The sequence below is a fragment of the Typopeltis vanoorti genome, chromosome 7 (assembly GCF_054136105.1).
Source record: "Typopeltis vanoorti isolate ZY-2024b chromosome 7, IOZ_Tvanoo_1.0, whole genome shotgun sequence".
In the NCBI taxonomy this organism is placed as follows: Eukaryota; Metazoa; Arthropoda; class Arachnida; order Uropygi; family Thelyphonidae; genus Typopeltis; species Typopeltis vanoorti.
Window position 1 is genome coordinate 110,068,138 of NC_143555.1, and position 23,447 is coordinate 110,091,584.

Consider the following 23,447-nt stretch of genomic DNA (forward strand, 5'->3'; position numbering starts at 1 on the left):
TGTTTTCTAGTTATCATATTCTTTTTCACTCATGCAGCTCCAACATGCATAATACTTTTGGCTTCATCTTCAATCATAAAGTGAGACCAGTTGCTGCCATTACATGTTATCTACACACTATTTTGATTGAAAGCAGTAAACTAAGTCCTTTAACCTATGTATTTTGAATATATCTAAACACTAACTTATAATTCTTATTTTAATCAACTTAAAATTAAGTGAATTCACTTGGTTAACAATTAACGTGGTGCATGACCAATGCACAAAAACAAACAGTTAATTGTATATTTTACACTGACAAAAGTGACTGGTAATTAGTAAATGAAAATTTGAATTTACACTTATTTAATTAAATAAAAAAAATACTATAGAACATTTGTATGCATATACTGTTGGTTACACTCTGCTGATTCCATTTCTTTGATATTTCGAATCATCTGGTATACTTCTCTTGTTCCTGTACTTGCCATAGTGTTTATTGATATCCTCACACAGGTCCTCTAACTACTTTGATTTGTCCCTTCTGACCACCTTTATTTTGTTGCATTTCACTTTATACTAGTCTTCAATTTCCACAGAAATATCTGTCTTAATCTTTAATTGCTATTTGTTCTTGATTTAGCTTTGATGTCTCTTGTGTGATCCACCTCATCTTTACTTCTGTCTCTGGAATTTCTTTCACTGCTCTGCTGATTCAACATTTCTTCCATTTTTTTTCATAATGGATTTCGGTACTTCCTTGAGCACTTTCCTGCACGCTTTTCCCTCGACTTCGTCATTGAATATATCTCTTTGACTTTGAGGACTTTTGAGCTTGCATTACACAATCTAAAATTGAATCACTACCAAAGATGCATTAGCTTCATAGATTCATGAAATTCACTACTTTCACAGGCACTGTGAAATGTGTTCATCATCTGTTCATGTAAGGAAACTCACATGGAGTCCCCTAAGCTACAGTGGAATCAAGGGAAATGAGGCTGCAGATGTTGCAGCTAAGTCAGCTCATTGCTTCTGTGTATTTGTATATCCTGTATACTGGTTTCAGGCAGATCATTAAACAAACATTATTATCCTAGTGACAAACATTGTGGAATATAAAGATTTATAACAAACCATAATAAATTTAACTCATAATTCCATTATTTCGGCAAAGTCATATTGCCATCATCAGGGAATAAAATATATGTGCATGCAGCACTACGCTAAGTAATGAAGCTGAAGTACATTAGCTGAGAGTAAGCCTAAAGTTCTAGATAGTGCACCCCCCCCTTTTTTTTTTTTTAAGTTGGCTAAAATGGGTGTCCTTGACAGTTGGGTACTGAAATAGTTCGGTAGAGAGCTTCCCAAATTTGAGTCAGTTTCATGCATTCAAATTTGTTGATGTTTGGGTAGTTTAAGGCAGAAGCAGGTTCATTGTATTTATATTTGTTGTGATGGAGTAGTGGCCTGTGTAACCTATGGCAGGTGTCCGAAGCATGGTAAGCAAGTCCTGAGTGGTTGTAGTGGTGGAAACAGATATAGTCCTTATAATCAGCAATTCTGATGTTGGTCGTCCTGCCTGTTTGGCCATAATATTAGGATACTACACAGTACAATAGTAGGATAATATACAACTACAAGGGACTTGGTAAACACCAGGCAAGTTTGGTGGAGCAGATAAAGGATACTAATTTTTAATGTGTTCTGTAAGTAGATGAATTTTTTTGGATTTTAGTTCGTTTTTCAGATGTTCCTATGGAATGGTGATAGCTTTAGTGTAGTCTGTTCTATGGGGGGGTTTAATATTTTTAGATATGGTGAAAATTGTTACCATTGGCTAAGAAGGGTTTGTGAATGTGGTCAAGTTCATTAGAGAGGGCACTGTTATCTGAACTAATTAATTTAGCCCTGTTATATAGTTTCAATAATTCCATACTATTGGATGGGGGGGGGGGAGTAATTGTTTGTGAATGTATCTACCAGTATATTTGTGTGTGAGTTTTCTGAAAAAACAGAGAATGCTAGAAATCCATCAGGCTGTTGTGTAATTGGAATGCTTAGGAAGGGGATGACTTGTTTATTTTTCTAGGGTGAACTGGATCCTGAGATGTTGATTGTTTAGATGTGTTAAAAATATGTTGCAAACATCCAGACCATATGGCCAAATGGAGAACACATTAACAAAACATTGCCTCACATAGACCTACTACTTGGCTGAGTTTAAAGCTTTTCTTTTCAAAAGCTTCTATGAAGTCATTAGTGGTGGGGAGAGAAAGTGGAGAGCCCATAGCTGTGTCCCCTCTATTTGTTTGTAGAATTTTCCTTGCCAAAAAAAAAAAAAGAGAACCAGAGTTGATAGTGAACTTAAACAAGGCTGAAATATTGGGAGGTAATTCAGCTTAAATAAGGTCAAGTGTCTGAGTTTTATCGTACAATTCAGGTTTATATTATATCAGATAGAACCTGAAATAAAACTATGGTAGTCCAGTCTGCTAAGGGACTATAGAGAGGAAGTTGTTCTTGCTTAGCTCTGCATAGGCATATCAACTGCTCCTCAGTAGGAAGAAGTGTGTGTTATATAACTTATGCAGAGTACATCACTTTAAACCAGGCATGGGCAACCTTTCCTAGTTTGGGGGTCAAATTATCATTCTGTCTCTGAGTCAAGGACCAGACCAAATTATTAATTAAAACAAGTTGCTACTTCATATTTCATTTATTTATAATATAATGGTTTGGTATAAAGCTCTACATAAATTTTATAATATAATGAACGACATAACAATTTAATGTGAAGATTGGCCTTGTACTTCAATTACGAGACTATCAGTATCGACGTTAATATTACTTAAGGATAATCGCATAGAATTTTCGAGGTTTTCGTCCGTTATTCTTGTCCGAATTTTTGATTTATTGTATTTCATCCTCGAAAAAAAACTTCGCACATATGTGCTGCCGAAAAGACAAATGATTTTTCTTGAAAAGGCGCGTAAATTTGTATATTTTTCTTACACCAAATAAAACTTATAATAATCCATCAAAGCAATGTTGTTAAATTGTGATTTTAGCACTAAATCCACCTGAAGCTCAATACGTTCCATCTGTAAGTTTTCTGGCACATTATTTACATCAGCATCCATCGGATGAGCAAATATAGCAAATGTGGAGTCTTTGTTTTTGAAGCCGACAAACCTTGTGTCAAATTGCTCTATTAGTGCTTTCAGTTCATCTCCATTACAGTTATAAGGGATATTTTTATGAGTTGCTAGAGTAGGAAAATGATAACAATTTTTAGCTCTTATCTGACTTTCCAACAATCAGGGGATCAGGCAAACAAGGTGGCTATGCTTTAAAAAATGCACAAGTAATCACTCTCTATGTTCTATGAAGTATTTTTGTAACATTTGCTATACTGGCAATTCAGTGTGAGGTGGTGCTCCATCCTACATGAAGTGTGGTAGACTCAGGGTATCTTTGCTGTTGCAGTTGAGGAACAACAAAGTTGTGCAGCATCTCTCAATACTTAACAACAGAGATGGTACAAGTCACTGGTCTCTCAGGCGAAGTTCTTTGAAAAAAGTACAGTCCGATAATAAACGATGCAGTGAAACCACACCACACTGACCTTTGGTGAGTATAAAGGGGTTTGATGGAACACATCAGCGGGTTATTCGCAGCCCAAATGCAGCAGTTGTGTTTGTTAACACTACCATTCAGATAAAAATGTGTCCCAACACTTCAGAAGATCTTCTACGACCATGCATCGTCCACCTCCATTCAAACTAAGAATGTCAGGGCAAACTGCAGTCAAGTTTCCGCATTACCATGAAGCAAAACTTGAGTATGGAATATCCTGTGGGGGGAAAAACCTCAGCAATTGATGCCTTGATATTGTCCAAGCACTGCTGGACTCTTGTGCATTATTTGTTCCATGTTCCACGACGACAGTTGCAACTTCGTCATCTTGTTGAGAAATAACCCATTTGTACCCTCATCCTGGCCTCACTGTTAAAGATCCACTATTTTCAAATCATAAAATCATTTTTCTAAGATTTGTTATTGTCATTGGACCTTTTCTCCTTTCCTCCAAACCCTGGAATTCCAGAACTCTCTGACTACCCATGGCATTAGCATTGCTGCATTGTTGATAGTAAAGCTTGACTAGCAATGCACGTTCTGGTAAGGTTTAGAACCATGGCACTTCAGTCTTATTAGAATGACAGGAATCCATTTCAATCTTCCTTATATCTACCAACTCGTCAGTAGAAACTGTCAAATTATGCAAATATCACAATTCTAGTGCCAATTTTCCACTGGTGGCAGAATTTTGTACTTTTTTTTTTTTGTAAATCAAAACCCTGCGTTCCAGAGTGTACTTATGCCAAGTTTGGTTGAATTTTGTCCAATACATTTTTTGCTACAGGGCAAAAGAACACCTCTTTAATTATGGCCATCCTGTATATAGAAATATTTAACCAATGTTATAATTTTTTTACCTTATATCTCTTAGAAATTATGTGTGTACTTTCAACATGCATTTTTCCATTTATATTTTTAACTATGTACTTGGCAGATTTAACCACAGATGCTAGAGCCTCCATAGCTCAGCAGTATAGTTGGTTAGAAAGACCTCTGTTCAAATCCCATCTAGGACACAAGTTAGTTAGCCAATCTCATATGGAGATGGTAGGGTTTTTTCCCCTCCTGGAAAAGTTTGTTGTTTTGTGACCAGATAAACTGGCCAGTAGAACATATGCAATTTGCAGACAAAGATACATTACAACCAATAATATTTTGGTTTCATAAGATGGTGCCAAATGCATGTGTGGGCATTGTGTAGATGCTAATACACCATAAGCTAAATCATCAGCAACTAATAAAGGATAAAAAGTAATCGTTTCAAAAGCACTTTTAAAACAGTTTTCTTTTACACAAGAAATGTAGCTGTGGAAGTATTTCAAGAGTGTTTTAGAAAACAAAATGACTACCCATTAAGAAATTCTGATTGAAAATAATGCATATCAAAATTCACCAAAATCAACTCTCACTGTAACAAACTGCTTAAAATCCAGACTAATGCACTACAGGTACAATGCTGTGCTAAATGGAATTCACTATAGCAAACTATCCATTATAGCATACTGTTGCTTGGATCCCTCCAAGTTTGTTATAGATCAGGCTTGGGCAACCTTTCCTAGTTCGGGGGCCAAATTATCATTGTCTCCGAGTCAAGGACTGGACCAAATTATTAAAAAAAAATTAATTAATATGAAATGAATTAAAACAAGTTGCTACTTCATATTTCATTTATTTATAATATAATGCTTTGGTATAAAGCTCTATATAAATTTTATAATATAATGAGCGACATAACAATTTAATGAAGATTGGCCTTGTACTTCAACTATAAGACTATCAATATTGACGTTAATATTACTTAAGGATAATCGCATAGAATTTTCGAAGTTTTCGTCCGTTATTCTTGTCCAAATTTTTGATTTATTGTATTTCATCCTCGAAAAAAACTGTTCGCACATATATGTGCTGCCGAAAAGACAAATGATTTTTCTTGAAAAGGCATGTAAATTTGTATATTTTTCTTACACCAAATAAAATTTATAAAAATCCGTCAAAGCAATGTTGTTAAATTGTGATTTTAGCACTAAATCTGCCTGAAGCGCAATGAGTTCCATCTGTGAGTTTTCTGGCACATTATTTACATCAGCATCCATCGGACGAGCAAATATAGCGAATGTAGAGTCTTTGTTTTTGAAGTCGGCAAACCTTGTATCAAATTGCTCTATTAGTGAGTTGCTAGAGTACGAAAATGATAACAATTTTTATCTCTTATCTGACTTTCCAACAATCTTAGTTTATTACAAAAAGCTCTGACATGTCCATGCAGTTCATGAACCAATTGTCCTTGTTTTTGCAATTTAAGATTCAGTTCGTTTAGGTATCCGGTAACATCTACAAGGAATGCTAAATCACACACCCACTCATCATCTTTTACTTGGTTAATTGTGTTTCCTTTTATGTCCATAAAATCTGCAATGTCTTGTCTCAGATCATAAAATCGTTTTAACATTTTTACCTTTACTCAACCACCTCACTTCACAATAATAAGACACATCTTCATAATCCGAAAATAGGTCTGCCAAATACTCCTTAAATTGGTGGTGATTAAGTACACTTGACTTAATAAAGTTAATACTGGCTACTACAACTTCCATAACATTTGTGAATTTAATTGATTTTGCACACAGATTTTGTTGGTGGATAATGTAGTGAAAATTTGTTAAATTTTCTGGATGGATCTGTAGTTCTATTGCTCTTTCGTGAACTATTCCAATAAATCCCTTCTGTGCACCAACTGTTGCAGGGGCTCCATCAGTGCATATGCTAGATAGTGAACTCCATTTATGCCCAAAACTCTCAAAGACTGTGTTGACTGTTTCAAATATATCTTCACCAGTAGTTGTTCCTTTTAACGGCCGAATCGCCAATAATTCTTCTGTGATGTTGAAATCCGCATCAACTCCTCGAATAAATATTGCTAGTGGTGCAGTATTGGAGGCATCAGTGCTGTCATCGAAAGCAATTGAAAATGCTTCCAATCCAGCAATCTTCTCTTTTAAACTTTTTTGATATCATCAGCCATAATTTCTATCCGTCGGACAACAGTACGTCTCGACAAACGAATATTCTCGAAATCTTTTTTCTTTTCAGGACATATTATGCTTGCAACATCCAGCAGACATTCTTTGATAAATTCTCCTTCACCAAATGACTTAGAATGCTTAGCGATTTTTTCGCTTACCACAAAGCTGGCTTTAATAATGCTGTGGTGCTGCATTCTTTGCTTGTTGAACATTTGCTGCTGAATATCCAAGTTCTTCAACTTCTGCATTTCATCTTTTCGTAGTTGTCCATCAATTTTTGGCTGATCCGCATGTCTCGAAGTGAAGTGTCTCCTCAAGTTGTATTCTTTGTTGACTGATACGGATTCATTGCATAGCAAACATACAGGCAAACCTTTATTCAGAATAAAATAATAATCCTCTGTCCAGTTGTCTTGAAATTGATGATGATTCTCTGCATCTACTTTTCTTTTTTTTTTTTTTGCAATAACCTCTGACATTGTCCCAAATTTATAAGCGATATTCAGAACTGTCAAACAAAACTGTCTTCTACCCTGCAGGCACTGAAGAATAGAACATAACATCAATGCAGGCACTGAATAGAACATAACATTCAATGCAGGCACTGAACAAAACACAACACCAACGCAAGTACTGAACTGACACGTTCACACAAGCGCTAGTCAAAGTGAGAAAGAGACCTTGGTTGGAGAAAACATAGTGTGTTTTGCGCAAGTCATATGACGTCAGCTTAATGTGAGTTAGTAGAACACACCATGTTTTCTCTCGCCATGAATCAGACAAACTTCACTGAAATTGATTAGGGCTGGATCAAAAGAAGTAGAGGACTGGGGGGTTGCCCATATGTGTTATAGATAGTCAACCGTAATATGCATTAAAATACATCATCTAATTATACCTATTTGTATTCAAAATAATTTTTTTTGGGGGGGGGGGATTCAGAATTTGTATATTTATTTATTTAGTGTAATGTTGTAAGTGACAAGAAATTTTGTCACAATTAAAAAAACAATTCTTTATTTCTTTCAGGGGTGTTCAGTTGAGGAATCCATTTTATAGCATCTGGATTACTGATATTGGAAGTAATTTGGCTGTATCCTAATTTTAAAAACTTGAAAATGAATAATATACTATATTGTTATAACAGCAATAATAAATTAGACATGTTTCGAAAATATTCTTATAGTTATTCTTTTCTGCTGATTAAAACTTTTTTTTTTTTGCAACTTTTTTTTTTTTGCTTGAAATGCATTAAAAGTGATTTTAATGCATTTCAAGGTGCTGAATACACATCTACAATCCAAAAAAACTTCCATCCTAAAAGAATTTTTTTTTCTACTGATAGCTATGCCTATCATAGTTTTTTTAAATATTTTATAATGAATTAGCCAGTAATAATACTAAGTTTAAATATATTTTTATTAATTTAATTGCCATTTTATAGCTATTGTGACTCTTGGGATATATGGTAGTCTGAAAATGTATGACAGCATGATTTTGAACATACCTGTACTTATCTTATATGAAGGAATAGTGTAATACATACTCAATCTGCTAGATTCACTTACACTTAGGCATCTTTGAATCTCCTTTAATTTATTTTATATGACATTTAAAAGTTACAGACTATAAAACAAAGCATGAATTACTTTTGTTGTGTATGTGTGTGTGTGAGAGAGAGAGAGAGAGATTTCTTTACAAATATTATGCAGAACACAACATCACTTGCACAGTAAGGACTAAGCACTTTCATTACTTTGGGTGTAAAATAGAGGACCAAAACAAGATAATGTGAACCCCCTTATTATTTTGTCCCACATCTTATAAAGTTAATTTAATATTCAACAGACTCAGGGAAAAGGCCAGTCTTTGTGACTTTTGGGAAACCAAAAGATCATGTAACTGTTTTAACTAATGTATCTTAATTTTCAATTTTCCCTTGAACCCCTGTTTGTGGTGCCACGAACATCTGAGATGTATCTGAACATTCTTGATAATGCAGTGCTTCCTACTTTGTGGTGTTTCCATGGAACTGATCATTGTCATTTTCAATAAATGCACAGTGTTATGTTGTAACTGTGTGGTTTGTGGACATGAAAGTCACCACAACTTGGCCTCCACAGAACCCTGATCTCAACTCTATTGAAACATTCACCCCAAAGAAACATCTTTGGGGCGAATTGGAGCATTAGGTGAAGTCAAGGGATGTTTGCCTCACAACAGTCCAGGACCTCATCACATGCCTACAGGTTGTACTCTTGTGGAAGGTATGCCCCATAAGGTTGCTGCAGTCATCACAGCGAAAGGAGGTCCTACATCTTATTAAAGCAGGCACCAATTTTCATTATTTGACATTATATACCATGACTGTTTGGATTTAGGGCAATGAGATAGCAAGCAGTTGTGTGCCCTCTTCACTCCATTTAGCCTGGATTCATTTTTTGCAGTTCAACTATCACTGAAGGATAGAAATTGGCGACCTGCCTGTTGTCTTTAGAAAGTTAGGACTAAAAAGAACTCTGCTTATTCCCTTTAGGAATAGGAATGAAAGAAATTACAAATGTATTTATTTTTACCTTTTATAAGGTAAAACATGGCTGGCCTGGTTGGCCGAGTGGTTAGCGTATCTGCTCTCCAGCCAAAAGGCTGTGGGTTCGAATCCTACCCTGGGCATGGATGTTTGTGATTGTCTGTGAAAATGGTAGTGGTTGGTGTAATTGCGGTTCGTTTGAGAATGGGTGCCCTCCCTCGATGAGTCTTTGGGCTCCCTGGAGGTGTCAGATAATAATACTAAATATTACTATCTTTGAATTGACATGAATTATTGCCAAGTAATTTAAGAATTACTTGGCAATAATTCATGTCAATTGAGAAAGGTTATGTTGTATTACGTTTAACTAGATGCAGTATGGAGAAGAATGTGAACAGCATATTGTGATTTAACTGGTTTTTTTTTTTTTTTTAGCTCTTCCTGGAATACCCAGCAGTATTAATAAACATACATTTCAGTTGTAGTATTGTAAGTTTAGGTAGAGAGTTTAATCAGAAATATAGAGCTGTAAATGTGTACAATGTATATCTATTTTTAAGCACCATTTCATATAAGATAGAACAATAACTGTGGTTAACTTGCAGTTGTTTATTGTGATTTCTGAAAACCTTAACATTAATTCAGTTAAGCTTTATCATTTTAGCTGGAATGTCTGCTTGTTTATATTTTCTAGTATTATGTTACATGGTATTTTGCGTATTTCGCAATATTGGTTTCAAAAGATCATCACTACCTGGTATGAGCAGCACCAGAAGGATGTATTATGAGGTAAGACTCCTTTTAATCAGACTAAAAACTTATGTTAATTGAATTGTTTATGGTGAAAAGCTTAAGCTACAACTTCTCTATAGTAAACTCATAGAGATCAACATGATACTGTAGTTTGTTATAGCGGAAGATTTGCTAAGGAAAGTTCCTTTACGACAGCAGTAGTGCTGTTAGGACATTCACCAGAACTTTTGTAATAGCAAGTGTGCTCACTGTAAAGAGAATTGACTTGATTGCAAATGTACTGCATTTTTATTAAAAAGTGATGTACATAAAAGTTGGAGGCTAGGTAAATTTTTTGAGGATCATAATGATATGGATTATTTCCAATTCATTATGTAGTTATTAGTACTTAATCCTCATAATGATATTAATCTAAATCTTATTTCTTTATCTATCACAATTACATATTCTGTTTTGTTGCTGCATATGTTAAAAGTTGGAGTTTCAGATTGGAAGATCCAATCTGAAATAGCCTATAAGTGGAAATTAGGTGACAGAAAAAATGTTACACATACTCTTCTCATCATCAGTTTCCTGATATGTTCCCTCAAGGAGCATATAGGATACTATGACAGTATTGCATGATTAAGTTTGCATTATTACTGATATCCTATCAGTGATTTTTATCCAAATTAGTCTACTACTTTTCAGAATGCTAATCATGTCAGGTCTAATATTTTGGTCTTCTAGGGCACTTCTGACGAAATCACTCCACATAGATCGTGCATTTAGGTCTTTTTTTTCTGCCATCTTTGCATCAAACACCCATTTTGCTAGCCTTTCTTCTATCATTTTGTTAAGTGGCTATACCACTTAAACAAAATGGAACATTAGGGACGAACTCGACATGCTCACATATTCTCTAAGGCTAAAAACATCAAGTTCCTTCCTAGTGGTTTTTCAATTTGAATATGATTCTGCCACTGATGTCGTCTGTTCGCTCTCCTAATTTTTTTCGGTACTCTTATATCAGTGGTTATAACTCAACTTGCAGATCTGTGACTTAGATGTGGTTTGAACACTGCCTTGTATGCTGCTAGCTTAGTGTTTTAGTTAGTTTTTATCTTATTCTATATAAATTTATGCAGCTGTCTTCCCAGCATGCCAGGCTTTGTTCTGGTCTCTTTTTCAGTATTTAATTTGCCAACTTCACTAAAAATTGTGCCTAAACAACTGAAATATTTTACTTGTTCTATGGGTTCTCCATTGAGAATGCACCTGAATGTTTCTGTGTGCTTGTCTATTTTCAGTTTTGGTCATCTTATTGCTGATTTTCATGCCAAATTTGTTACTGCTGTTGTTCGGTTTAGTTAAATAATCCCAGAGACTTGCACTGGATTTGTTTAGGAGTTCATTATCATCTGCATAAAGCATACAGCTAAGTTTGATGTCACCAGTTCTAAAATTGGGTTTAATGCCACTTTCTTTCATAACGTGATCCACGTAGATTGACAAATATGAGTAGAGATAGTGTTAGACTTGATTCAAACCATCTTCCTGTATTTCCTTCAATTGTAACTGCTGACTAACCAATGTGGATGTTCCATTCACTTCATGTAACTGTAACATTTTGAAAAAAAATTTTCTGTGCACCATGTCGCATGTTTTTTTTTTTTTTTTCATATCTATAAAACATAAGTACAAATCCTTATCATATTGCCACAACTTCTCTGTTTGTCATAAAGTGAAAATCTGATTTTTATAACTCCTATTTGGCCTGAACCCAGCTTGTTCTTTTTCAAGTTTCTCTCCCACAATTTTTCTTAGTCTTTTCTCGTACGCTTGCATAACACAGAGAGATTCCTCTGTAATTCAGTTTTATTTCCATTTTTATAGATGGGAATTATGAGGGCTCTTACTCTAGTAACCAGGCCTTCTGAATTATGCAATATAAGTACTGCAAAACCTTTATACTTCCACAGTTGAGCATTTCCAGTCTCCACAGTTGAGGATACTGTGGTAGTACTGTATGATTAAGTTTACATTACTAACTTTTATTTGTCAGGATTTCAATATTTTGTTAGATATTTCAGTCTTCTGAGACACTTCTAACTGTATCAATCTACCTACATCTGCTATTCTGGCTGTTATCCTATCAATGTCAAGTTTCTAATAGCTTATTCTGCCATTTGTGCTATCTGTTTACTAATTTTTCTCAGAACTCTCACATGTAGTCTCTAGTTTTTGATCAGCTTCTTATTTCTAACCTGCCTTTCAGATCCATAAGTTAAATTGGCTTGAACACTGTCTTGTGTAGCTAGTTTAGTTTTTTTTCAACTTGCAGACTCTTATATTATAAGAAATGAGTTGAACTATATTTTGGTGGTCTTGCTGATAAAAAAAAACCATCTCAAATTTATATATAACATGCTTTGAGATTTTCTCTCTGCTAATGTAACAACTTATCTTGTGTATCATTTGATTACACCAGTAAATATTTGTAAGTGATCATTTCAAACTATGTTCTCTCAATTTCAGGGTATTATATACAGATTCAAATTTTTGATGCTTGCTACTCTTTTGTGTGCAGCACTAACAGTAATATCCTACATTGTCGGCCAGGTATGTTGTGTGTTTACATATTTAAGTATATACATTAATTGCATAACTCAAACATATATTGCTATGTTTCTCAGGTACTCATTTAAGATTAAGCCATGAGGGCCTGTTTCCTAAGAACAGCAAATCACTGTAGTATATTTTTTACTTATATACCATCAGAAAATTAGAAGCCTGTCCTCCATGCTCATAATTTTGTTCCTGTCTCTAATGAACAAAGCATAACAGCCAATATCCTAGAAGAAATGTTAATCAGATTAGAAGAGAATAGTAACATTTGACTTTAAGCAAATAATCATATTTAAGAGAAAGAACTAATAAGCAGTCCTAAGACCACTTGTTCAGATTGCCTGATATGCAGTTTGAGTACTGAAACAATTTTGTGTAGTTGACTCCAATGTAAGTGATTATAGATGAAATGGATAGCCTATCCATTAATTTTTGATACTTGGGGTAAACACCAACAAAATGATTTTGCTGATTATCTGCTTATATGAATCAGATCCCACTGTAGCAAATGTTGATTTAGCCAATTTACATATAGTTTGAACTGTTGAAATGTCCCAGCCAAAGACTATTTAACAATAGACAGCATTAAAATTCCATATCCTGAAATGTTTGCAGTATGGAATCACATAGAGCCACAACTCCATTCATTTTTTACAAAAAATGAACAGTCTACATCTTCTGAATTAAATTCACATTAGAAAAAGAAACATCAAGAGCAATTTCCTTCCTTTTTTCCAGTGGAACCTAGATGGATTATTTTCTACTTCTGTCTGTTGAAAATGACCTTTATAGAACACTATATTCACAATACATCAGCACACCACCCATCTCAGAAATATGGCATCATAAAATCCTTAGTGACCAGAGCGCACGGGATTTGTTCTTTCAAAGGGTTGCTCAAACAGGAATTGGAATCCATTAAACAAACAGCTCTGCTAAATGGATTCAACCCAAGAACAACACAAAAAATACTTACACAAAAATACTCCAAGACAACATCCAAGAGAAGTAGTAGAATCTACAGGACTCCCATACATTACATCAAAGGTATCTCTGAATGAATGGCAAAGATTATTATTATTATGTGAAACCTCCAAAAAAAAAAAAAAAAACATTACTACCTACCAAATTCATAATCTGCCCTCTACAAAAAACAAACTCTCAACAATAATGCTACCCAGAGTACACCAAGTCATGCAACATTTTGTTTGCCTATTATGTTATAGGCCAACAGAAAGATCAGTGTATATTTCTTGAGTATCATGACCACATCCAGCTCATCAAACTGCACACCATATGATCCAATGGAAAAAAACACAAAGCTTTTACACAGATTTATTTCATAGACCAAACCTTAATCATAATTGACTGCCTTACTGTCTCAGTTTGGGAAATTGTTACAATCTATTTAGCACGAAAAATTAACATGTTATAATAATTTAATTTTCATTTCAGCTCAATAGTTTTAACTTAACAAACATGCAACTACTTGTATAGAGGATTTGAATTTGGCATGTGCACTGTACTGTTTTATTATTCAAATTCCTTACCATTGTTCACTCTTAGTGGTGATGTCTTATGATGCATAAGACAAATACTTGTAAAGTAAATATTTTCTACTGTGCACATATGTGAATGTTTAATTATGGAAACTTCACAGATCATGTTGTACAAGAAAATGGTTGAATTCTTGTTAGTGACCTCAAGAACATCTGTGGAAACAAAAAGGTTTCACATTTGAAGGCAAGTTAGCCAGTCCCATATGGAGGTAGCAACATTTTTTCTCTCGGATAACTTTTTTTTCCTGCAAATGGACATACTGGTCTGAGAGTGTACAGTGAACCTATAAGAAGCTTGAGTGCAGCTTACTAGTTAGTAGTAGACCAATATTATTAGGGATATAGTCTAAGGGGAGAACTGTTTGCTTAAGATAGGACCTGAACTTGGAAACTTTGGTTTATGGGCTGTAAGAATATCAGGAATCCTAAATAGAAATGTGCCAGCATTTCTATTCAGGAATTTCTATTCCAGGCTGACACCTGGAACTGGAGGCTGAATGAAGGCCTGCTCCAAATTCCTCCACCCTTTATCTTTTCAATCTTTTCTGTGCAAGTGAACTCCAGCTTTTTTATTTCATGCTTCCATTGTCTTTATATCTGCCTCATAACAACCAACCCTCCAACTGATAAGGTGATAGGAAACATTTCTTGTGAATAGTATAACACACATAGTTAATCTTTTTTTTTACACCTATCAAAAAAGAATGATATTTAACATATCTTCCATGCGTTATACCAGTATAACGCTTGGAAGATACGTTGGTATAAAATGTCGGTCGATTCAGTTCAGTGGTTGGAAGCAAATTGTACATTTTGATATTCTTTCCGAATTTGATTGCTAGAGTGGTTGACCTACTGATAGCACTTCCATTTTCCAACCAAGAGGCCATGGTTCATCTCTCTGTGTTGGACTTCTTCGGTAGATGAATTTCGTCACCCATTGTGAGATCACCATCCTGCTTATTGAAGACCTGAAAAGGTTTGAAAGGAAAAGTTCTGTGTTTGGCTTCTAGAGCATGTGTCATGTGGGCAAGCTAAGGTTATCTGACCTTAGCTTGCCCACAGTATTATTATAAGGTGTTCATGCAAAATAATAAATATGGAATTTATTGAATTTCATTAGTTGGTTGACTTGGCTCACCTGTAAAACTGTTAAACACTGGGTATAGTATTATTTTTCTTTTCAAGGAAGCATTCAGTTTTGAACTTCTTAGTAGAAAACTTTATGATATTGTATGAGATGAACTAGTTTAAGTAAGTAGCTGGACTTGTTTGTACAATATTGCTATTAGCATAAAATACTGCCAATTAATATACCTCCATTTATTTCATATTATCTTTATTCTCTTCAGAAATGTTTTTTATTACTCAACCTTCTAATTGTATATTTGTATCCTTTCAGGTTAGTGAGGGATCCTGGAAATGGGATGAAAATATAAATGTTGAATATGCTTCAGCATTTTTCACTGGAGTATATGGCATGTGGAATTTGTATGTATTTGCACTTCTTGTTCTGTATGCTCCATCTCACAAGTTTTATCCTCCACCAGCAGGTAAACCAGTTGTGTTAATTATGTAATTTATAATATAAAATACAAAAAAAAAAAAAAATTCATGGAAGCATTTTTTTTTTTCTGTTTTTTCTGAGTAGCTGCACTGATTAAAACCATAAATGATCAGAGGATGTAATTTGTACTTGAATTTCAAATTAAGTGTATTTCAAGATAACTGAAAAGCATGTAAAACTATATTTTGTACTGTTGTGGGAGGGGTCCACTTTTGAATAAACATGATATCCAATTATATAAGGTCTACATATGAAGATGGTCTGAAAAGTTCTCGGCCTAACAATGAAAAACGAATTTATAATTTCAAAATTATTTTTATTTTTCAACATAATCTCCTTTAAGACTAATACATTTATTCCAGCGATGCTCCAGTGCCATTATCCCGTTTCCCTGTAGTGTTTCTCAGTAAGATCTGCAAATTACCCCTCTACAGTTGCAATCACCTCTTGATTCGAAGAAAAACGCTAACTGACCAGTGAGGAAGAGTTTGTTTTGGGAAGAGATAGAAGTCAGAGGGAGCCAAACCTGGGGAATAGGGTGAATGTTCCAACAATTCATAGTGCAGATATTTTCTCATTGCCAAAACACTTGTGGGCAGGTGCATTGTCCTGATGAAAGATGATTTTTTTCTTCTAGTCTGGTTTAAAGATTGGAATAACATTCCCTGGTTATTGTTTTACCCTTTTCAAGATAATTAATAAACAAAATGCCTTTAGCATCCCAAAACACTGATGCCATGACCTTTCCTGCTGATGGAACTGTTAATAATTGGTTTTATTTTTTATATATAGAGATATTCATCATAATATTTTAATATTAATCCTACCATAGAGATGATCTCTGTTCCTAACAATTATTTTTTTAAATTCCAAGTGTACCTATATATGCACAAGGGTTCACTCCAATTGATGCAGTGATCTTAACTCTTTCTTTCAGAATTCAAATAATCACTGACTCAAAACCAAAATACAAAATAAACACATTTAATATAACAAAAACAATATATATACACTTCAAACAAATATTACATAACTAACTACAAATTAATTGGATCCAAGGCCTTTTTAAATAAACTTACACTTAAGACTAGACTAAACACTTTGTTTACACAATCACAAAATGTTCATAGCCAGTTTCTTTCTCTGTCAAGGCCCTTTTCCGAATACATGACTCTATTCTTCATTTTTATAGGATCCTTTCTCATCACTTATGTAGCACACATTAATTCGTCCGAACTTAATTCTGTCTCTTTTCTTCAGTAGAAATAATAGTCAGATCCGGCGTCCTTAATACAGATGAAACTTCCTAATCAGAGTTTTTTTCGAACATTCCTTTAGAACGTAAATAGCAAATTCTTCTTTTATTCACTAAATGCTTATGGACAGTTTTACTCTTCCAATTAAAAAAATTTACAGTTCTACAATTTCCTTTTCGGAAACTACTGTAAATCTTTCAATTAGTGTTTCCTCCAATATTCCGTTTAAAACGCATATAGCAATATTTTCCTTTTATTTATCCACATTAAAATTTAATAGTTTCACGATTCCTTTTTCAGAATATACTATTAATTTTCCTCCGACTTTCACAATAAAACTTAAGTTCCTCTGAATCTAAATATCTGCCGGCCTGTGTTCTCAATTCCTGCCGAACGCTATCCTGTTTACTCTCTCATTGCTTCGATACCGAACTTGTCAGCTGTCAATCAAACTTCTTGGTGAGCATGTGCACTCCTTGAAAATGGCAAGCGAGAAACTAGGTGTAATGGCTGGCACGTTGTCTCTGTTAGCGACAAGAGAATGTCTTCATAAAACACAACTTTTGATAATTTTAAATTACAATAAAATTCTTGTAAGTAATACAAATATCAAATTTGGTAAGTACATCAATTTTTTTTAACTTCTTTACATATCATTTTTGACAAAACAATTTCAATAACGGGCACATTGCAAGTGCCGACAATGCGTGTTATGAAACTAAAACTAATAAACATTTTAACATAAACAATATGTAAAAATATTCAGAATTTTAAATTATGATTATTTTTACAGAACTGAATTGGTCTTCTTTGGTGCTGAACAGCTGGCTTCTGTCCACTGTTTTGACTGCTGTTTGGATTCTGGTTAATCCACGTCTCATCCATAGTAATAAATTGATGCACAAAATCAGTTTTATTCTTGTTAAAACACTCCAAGCACTGTTCATAGATTTTCATGTGAGTGTGTTTTTTGACCCATCTTGCACAAAACTTTTTCATATGCAATTCTTCATGCAAAATATATCCTACACGTTCTTTTGAAATGCCTATAGTCTCAGCAATTTCACACACCTTGACTTGCCGGTCATCCAATACCATATCGTGCACTTGATTTGATCGATGATTTCTGGTGTTGTTACACTTTTTGGACATCCTTCACATGGATCATCTTCAAGGCTGGTATGGCCGCTTTTAAAAAATTTGGCAGTCCATTTCTTAATTGTCGAAAATGAAGGAGAAGCGTGCCCATAAACTTTTATGAACTTGGAATGAATTTCTTTTGGCGTTAAACCTTCTTTTACAAACAATTTTATAACCACACGATACTCAATTTTATCCATTTCAAGGGATACAGACACTTTTGCTTCAGACAGCTGTATAAAATAAACTACTTGATAGAATGACTTGCAATTTCACATGGATGCTTATGACAGATGTACCAACTTAGAAGGAAAAAATATCTTGCTGATAGTGTCACCATCTATGGTTGAGGCTGAGAACTTTTCAGACCACCCTCGTATAAGGTCTCTGTTTACATATTAAACAGTTTAATTTGTTGTAATTTGACCTTGAATAATTCTGTAAATAAAGTAAATGTGATCGAAGCCAGACTAACTAAGAGATGTAAAAACATTTACATCTCTTAAGATGTAAATGTTTTAGTTGAAAATAAGAATTTTTATCCAAATATGCTAAAATATGTTTAACACTTGTCAACCATTAATTGACATGTTTATATCAGAACAAGTGAAAACACTGTGTCTCACCACAATTTCATTCATGCATATTGTCAGTGTATCATATTGTGACTGGTTCTTCTAACCCTTTATTTGTCTTTAGGGGGGAAGGGTGGTATTGTAGGATATATTAGATAGCAATAGTTAAGGAGAATTCTATATTTGGTTCATATATTTAAGTTACTGAGAAAAAAAAATTATGTGGAGAGGGAAAGAGATTTGGTTGCAAGTATGAATAACTAATAATAAACTGGCTGTATGCATTTGGAATCTCAGTAAATAACTATACGGGGAAGCTAATCCAGTGAATTAAATTTTGATCAGGTGATTCATCTAAGCATGGAAAGAATATGTGTGGAATTAATGGAGCACCAAATCATCTTGTACAATTTGCTGTGCTTGTTATGTGTATTTGTCTGTTTTATTTATATTTTCATTTGTTTTCTAAGAATTTTCTTTTATTCGCTGATGATCAAGTATATTTTTTTTACACAGTAACATAGACAAAGAATTTCTGATTATCAGAATTATCTACCCTTTCACGAATCCTATGTTCGCTACATAACTTTTTTGTCAACGTTTCTTCTGTCTCGTCAATAATAGATATCTCCCATATTCTAGTATTTTGTTGGAGATCAGCAAATGCTGTAAACTTGTCATAATACATGGAATTCATTTTTTTCTTCAGGAATAGATGAATTTCTATTACTACATCTATTCTTTCCAAAGATAGGAATCAAAACGTTCCTCCAGAGTGAAAAATAAGTAATTTTATTGTATTACTAAATACAGTATAGAGACATTTGTATTCTATATACTATATTTAGCAACAGTGATTAGAGACAACTGGAAAAACACTTCATAATGAAAAACACATCCCTTTACTACACACTGCATGCAGCATGCAAGAAAAACAGATTTATTGTAGTAGAAACATAATGTCTAACTAAATACATTAGTCCTAACATCCTCTTTCATATTTTTAGTTCCAGAAAATGTGGTAACAACTATTTATATTGCAGTCTTTGGGTGAAAAAAGCAAGCAATTTATCTAAACAAATAAGATGTGTGTGTGTGTGTCACACACATCCAGCCTGGTTGGCTGAGTGGTTAATATATCTGCTTTCCAACCAACAGGTCATGGGTTCAAATCCTGCTGCGGGCATAGATGTGTGTGATTGTCTTTAGGTGGGGGATGAAATTCACCACCCAATGTGAGACCACCACCCTGCTTGGAGGCCTGAGGTAGCTTGTAAAAGTTCCATGTTTGGTCTCTAGAGGAGGGTTTTTTGGATTATGTAAAAAAATAAATAAAAGTAAAAATTATATATATAATGAATAAAAATAGAAAGAATAATCTTTAGTCCACCCATGGCACTAATGTACTATAGGTTTACAGAAAAACCTTTTGTGTGTGTGAGAGAGATACTTGAAATCAGTTTGAATTGCAGTTGAGTATTCAATATCATTAAGACAGTTCACAAATAAAATTCTACCAGAGAAGTTGCAACTAACATGCTGTCTGTGAAAATGAGCCCACCCAATGCACAAGTGACATCCATACAGTAAAGAAAGTTACCGTGACATTTTAAGCACGTGCAGACACTGCTTAGCGTAAACATGTTAAACATATTTTATCAAGGTCTTTGAAGATATATTTTCATCTTCTATTAATCACATGTTAATAAATACTGTACATACTTCCATATTTTCAAAATGATTTTTGTTTGTTTCTTTAGATTCACATTCTTCTACTCAAGAGGAAATTGAATTTAGCCGTTTGACAACATCGGAGCCATCTTCTTGTGAGCCAACAGAAGTGTCAGCACTCACAGGATTTGCCAAAAAAACTGCTTTGGATTGAATTTTATACATGATTCTTCCTTTTATTACCAAAAATTGGGATCATGTTAATACCATTTAGGTATTAAAAATTGCCATTTTTTGCATATCAACATTTTATTTATGTTGCTTTAAATTATTATAAGCTGCTTCAACGGGATAGTATTTTTTTTCTTTATTAAAAGAAAACTAAGACAATTTTTAGCCATTAAATCGTGTTATAACTTTCACTTTGGCTTATCTCATAAAATTCATGCTTAGAATTTAGTTTATTTATTAGGAGTTTCCATTTTTAAATATAATTGTCATCAAGGCAGCTAGCATTTACTGTTGACTGAACTTTTATAGTATAGCAAGTGTTAAGGTAGTTTAATAACCATGTTGAATGGTAAGTGTGTAGAGCAGCATTCTAGTATTTTTTATACTTTTTTTTTCTATATTTTTAATTTGAAAATAAACACTTGGGATAAACTTTATTTTGTAAAAAGTATTTGTGAACAAAGATTTGCGTGTTTTTTAATATTAAACAGTATCCTGTGTTTTATATATGTATCTGATGTACTATTATAATGTATCTGATATTTTTAGTATGACTAGACTGTGATCAGAAAAGAATATTAGCTATGTGCCGAGGTCACATGTAAATTTGCATGCTTTTATAAGAAGCACTGGTAAATCACCTAATATATTTAACTTGACTTTGAAGCAATTTTTACCAGCTTTGAAAACATTTTCAGGGTCTTCAGTGAGCATAAGCAAGATCTTATTTTCATGGATGTCAAGACACTTCATGTTGTCACTATATATAAAAGTATGGTGTTATAAAAATATTTGTATAATCCTACACACACAAGAAGGATGTAAAACCTATAACATAGCATTGAGTGTGGAAGTGGGCAAATGGCTAATGAGAAAGAAGGAATGTGTTTCTCAGAGATATTGTTTTCTGCCATGTTAAAACCATTTTAGTGAGACTGTTTCAATAAACAGAGATAATACTGTTATCGTTCAAGTCTATGTGACTGAATGTAGCAGTGATTACCTGCTGTGCTTATAATTATTATTGGGTATTTGTTTATGCAAATCAGATTGCTTTTTTTTTATTTGAATGTAGGCCAACTACAAATGTACAGTATTCCATAAATATGCTTTGTATCCAAAATAGAGGAAAATGGTTCCATTCTAGGATGAACTGCATTTATTATGTATTTACTTCCAGAAGTCACAAAAAGGAATTGTACTAGTTTCCTTTTTCATTCTCAGTGACATCTTGCATTACCATTACAGGATCCCTATTTTGCCATCACTTAAATTATCCCATCCCAAGTTGCAGTCTTAACCATCCACTCATGTGACATGTTTCGCATTGTAAAACTCATTTTTCATATGAGATCATACAGCACTGATTCGTTGCATGATCAGAGAGAGAGAGAGAGATGCATTTAATTTTATTCTTCATGGAATTTAATATTTTCTGTTACAGCCTTCAGTTATCACTTTATAAATGCATTTTTTACAAATATCAATACAGTTGTTTTTGTAAACGTATTTTATTTAACTTGAAATGGACTTTTTTTTGGAGTACTGCTTTCTATACTATTATGGCACTGCAATATTTTTGCAGCTCTTTTCAAACTGGATGCTTATTATGAAATTATTATTTGGATCATAATTTTATTTTATTTTGTTTTTATTTTTGTAAATAAGTTTACATTTGGGGGGAGGGGTTCACAGCATATAAGAAAAGATGATATGTTTTTTCCATGTCAACACAGCAAGATAATATTGTACCTAACTAGTAATTGCTGCCAAGTTGGTGAAAAGACTGGTTAGGGTTCAAAGATGCTACTTAAATTTAGTGCCAGAGATAAGAGAATTTCTGTTATCATATTTCTTTGTTTTAACCTATTCAGAATAATAATGGTTAATTTGAAGCTTTTGCATATTGATTATGTGTTATACATTCATTTCTATAAATTATTTTTGTTATACATTGGAATATTTTTATAATTAACAAGTTTATCATTTTATAGGAAACTTTACAATTTTATAATAAACTTTTTAATAGTAGTTGTAGCTATGTGAAATTAGATCATTGCAGTTTTGATGAATGCAGTATCTGTTTTTGTAATTCTTCTCTTTATTTTGAATTATAACTATTATGTAACTAGTCTAAGCCAAAAAAGCATGTTCTGTTCACCATTATACTTTGAGTAAAATTACTTACTCTGTGCCAAATCAGTTGTACAGATGCCATTGTTATATTCTAAATCTCTTGTTTATCTCAGTTATTAATCCAGTTTTTGAGTGTGTGTGAAAATAACAATTTTTGAAAAGCTTTGAAAGAAACAATAAAAATGGTGCTGACAGTTTTGAAGTGCTGTAATTATATTTGTGAAATAAACTATGTGAAACTTAGAGTAATTGTTAATTAAAAATGCATTTTTAGATCTGATGCAAAATTATGTTCTTTAAAAACATGAACTCAATTCCATTATATACATATACAGATAATTACCGAGTATCTGTGTCTGATGGATTTTTTTTTTAACCTTACTTCACTAGTATTTTCTTTTGCTTTTACAAAATCATGTTTATAATATTTAGAGCATTTGTTCTATCGCAGATGAATGTAAAGTCTCTAAATCACTTAACAAATAGCCAACCAGGCTGGCTTAGTGGTTAATGTATCTGGTCTCCGGTTGCAGGTTCAAATCCCTCCATGGGTATGGACATTTTTGATTGTCTTTAGGTGGACAAGGAATTTTATTGCCCCATGTATTTGGAGGCCTGAAGTAGCTTGAAAAAGTTACATGCTTGGTCTCTAGAGCAAGGGATTCAAGACTGCAAAAAATAAAAAATCCCTAAAAATAGAAAAAATACTTAGCCTACCTGTGTACAGGTGTACTATAAGTTTACAGAATAACCTTTCATGAGTGGGAGCTACATAAAA

General features: G+C 33.6%; 1 protein-coding gene across 1 annotated transcript in view; it reads left to right on the forward strand.

Moving 5' to 3' along the window:
* The window catches only part of wls (Wnt ligand secretion mediator), a 146,318-nt gene extending 123,406 nt beyond the window's left edge, over positions 1-22,912 (forward strand). Inside the window, exons 9-13 of the mRNA XM_090396063.1 lie at positions 7,674-7,737; positions 9,820-9,963; positions 12,445-12,528; positions 15,496-15,646; positions 20,392-22,912. Coding sequence (XP_090252189.1) covers positions 7,674-7,737; positions 9,820-9,963; positions 12,445-12,528; positions 15,496-15,646; positions 20,392-20,516 — 568 coding nt within the window. The 3' untranslated portion in view covers positions 20,517-22,912. The remainder of the gene's footprint in view (positions 1-7,673; positions 7,738-9,819; positions 9,964-12,444; positions 12,529-15,495; positions 15,647-20,391) is intronic.
* The last annotated feature ends 535 nt before the right edge of the window (positions 22,913-23,447 follow it).